The sequence below is a fragment of the Andrographis paniculata genome, unplaced genomic scaffold, assembly GCF_009805555.1.
Source record: "Andrographis paniculata isolate CXL003 unplaced genomic scaffold, ASM980555v1 Contig46END, whole genome shotgun sequence".
Classification (NCBI taxonomy): domain Eukaryota; kingdom Viridiplantae; phylum Streptophyta; class Magnoliopsida; order Lamiales; family Acanthaceae; genus Andrographis; species Andrographis paniculata.
The window spans coordinates 3856967-3858656 of record NW_026137580.1 but is presented as its reverse complement, the minus strand read 5'-3'; the positions used below and the strand labels follow the sequence as shown (position 1 = coordinate 3858656).

Genomic DNA, 1690 nt, shown 5'->3' with positions numbered 1-1690 from the left:
AAAACGAGATCCACAAAGGAGAAGCTCCCACGACTAACACCAAACCTTCTTAAAATGATCTTCTATCAAGGGTAGAATTGGGGACAACATCGGATCCACTTCGGCAACGTTTCAGCATGTCAACATGACCGTACTAACTCGGGGGACTAATAGTAAGGATGTCCCGAATGAGCTCATGGCTAAAACAACAACGTCCTCCGAGCTACTACAGGGCAGCCGCCATTCCAGAGACCTCCGGAAAGCATCGGAGGTATGCCACCAACTTCTCAATAGAGCACTAACTTCTTATTTAGTAAAACATGTCCTCGTACATCGATTTTGAATCGCAAGAATCAAAATCAATTTTTAACAGCTATACATATATTAATTGAAAACTTTCGGGCGAACACTCAATCTCAACGAATTTTGCATCTACGTGCGGTTTAGTTGTTGATTCCCTTCCTTGAAATTAATTAATTAATTAAATATTATTCTCATTTATAATTATTAATTAATGTAGATTCACAGTATGGCAGGCAATGCGGCACGTCGGGACTGCTGCTCCCGGGACCCGCCAACTGGAGACTAGTCCAGTTTGGGCTTAGTTTGGGCAAAGGCTTTCTTCCTCTGCCCCAACATGTAACCGTACAAGAATGGGCTGCCCGGAGCGTACAAGCACAAGGCGAATATCGCGAGGACATTACGGTAATTTCCGACGGACTGGTGTAAATGCGGCAGCGCTCTGTAGATGAGGCCTACTTCGCTGGAGATTCCGGTGGGGTACAACACAAGAAACGTGGTGTACCGCAGCCACTGCAGCCACGGCGGCGTCCAACCCACCGCCTCCCTGGCGGCGAAGTAGGCGTAGCGGACGATCTCCGTCACCGACCAGCTGAGCAGCAGTGAGACCACCAAGTAATTGCCGCGGATTTCGGGGACGCCGCGGAGGATTTCCCACACAACGTACAATCTCGATGAGACCTGTGGAAGCGTCGCGAGGACCGGAGATCTGACGATTCCGGCGATGCTGTGGGCGATTTCGATCGCGGCGGCGGATTGTGCGAGGACTAGAGGCTTCTCCACGGCGGCGTAGACGGAGGAGCGGGGGCGGGATTGGGATTGGGATTGGGTGAGAGCTTTTAGGGTTAGGTAGAGCACTTGGATCCATCCGAGGAGGACGGTGAAGTTGTAGACGGCGAGGTAGATCCGGCGGACGGAAGAGATTAATGTTCCGGCCATCCAAATTGATCCGGCCGACTGACTGACTGACTGACGACGAACGCTATGTAAGTATGTATGTATGTATTTTTGGCATTATATATATATATATATTAACTAAGTTGGGTTTATATATATAGTCATGTAGATGGTGTTGGTTATGGTTTCATTGATTTGAAAATGAAATATGATGGTAACTCCTGTTTGTTTAAATTTAAGTGGTGTTTGTTTGGGGAATTGAATTTTGAGTTGGGATTTAAATAATAAAAGTTTTGAATTCGAATAGTTTTATGATGTGATATAAATAGGTGCTGATGAATGTTTTAAATGTAAAATTAATTTTAAGTATAATATGAAAAATAAAAAATAGGTTTTTGATTTTATATTTTTAGCAGAAAAAAAACTGGGATGAATAATATATTTGAAAAGAAATCTCCCAAATAAACATACCCTAGTGTAAAAATATTTTGTACTTTAAAAATTTGTATAGCAT

The 1690-nt window shown here is 43.8% G+C and overlaps 1 protein-coding gene across 1 annotated transcript; it reads right to left on the bottom strand.

Moving 5' to 3' along the window:
- Positions 1-261: 261 nt before the first annotated feature.
- On the bottom strand, positions 262-1393 carry LOC127252598 (very-long-chain (3R)-3-hydroxyacyl-CoA dehydratase PASTICCINO 2-like). The gene has a single exon (XM_051276840.1). It carries the CDS (start codon positions 1216-1218, stop codon positions 565-567), a length of 654 nt encoding a protein of 217 aa, XP_051132797.1. The 5' UTR covers positions 1219-1393; the 3' UTR covers positions 262-564.
- Positions 1394-1690: the final 297 nt, after the last annotated feature.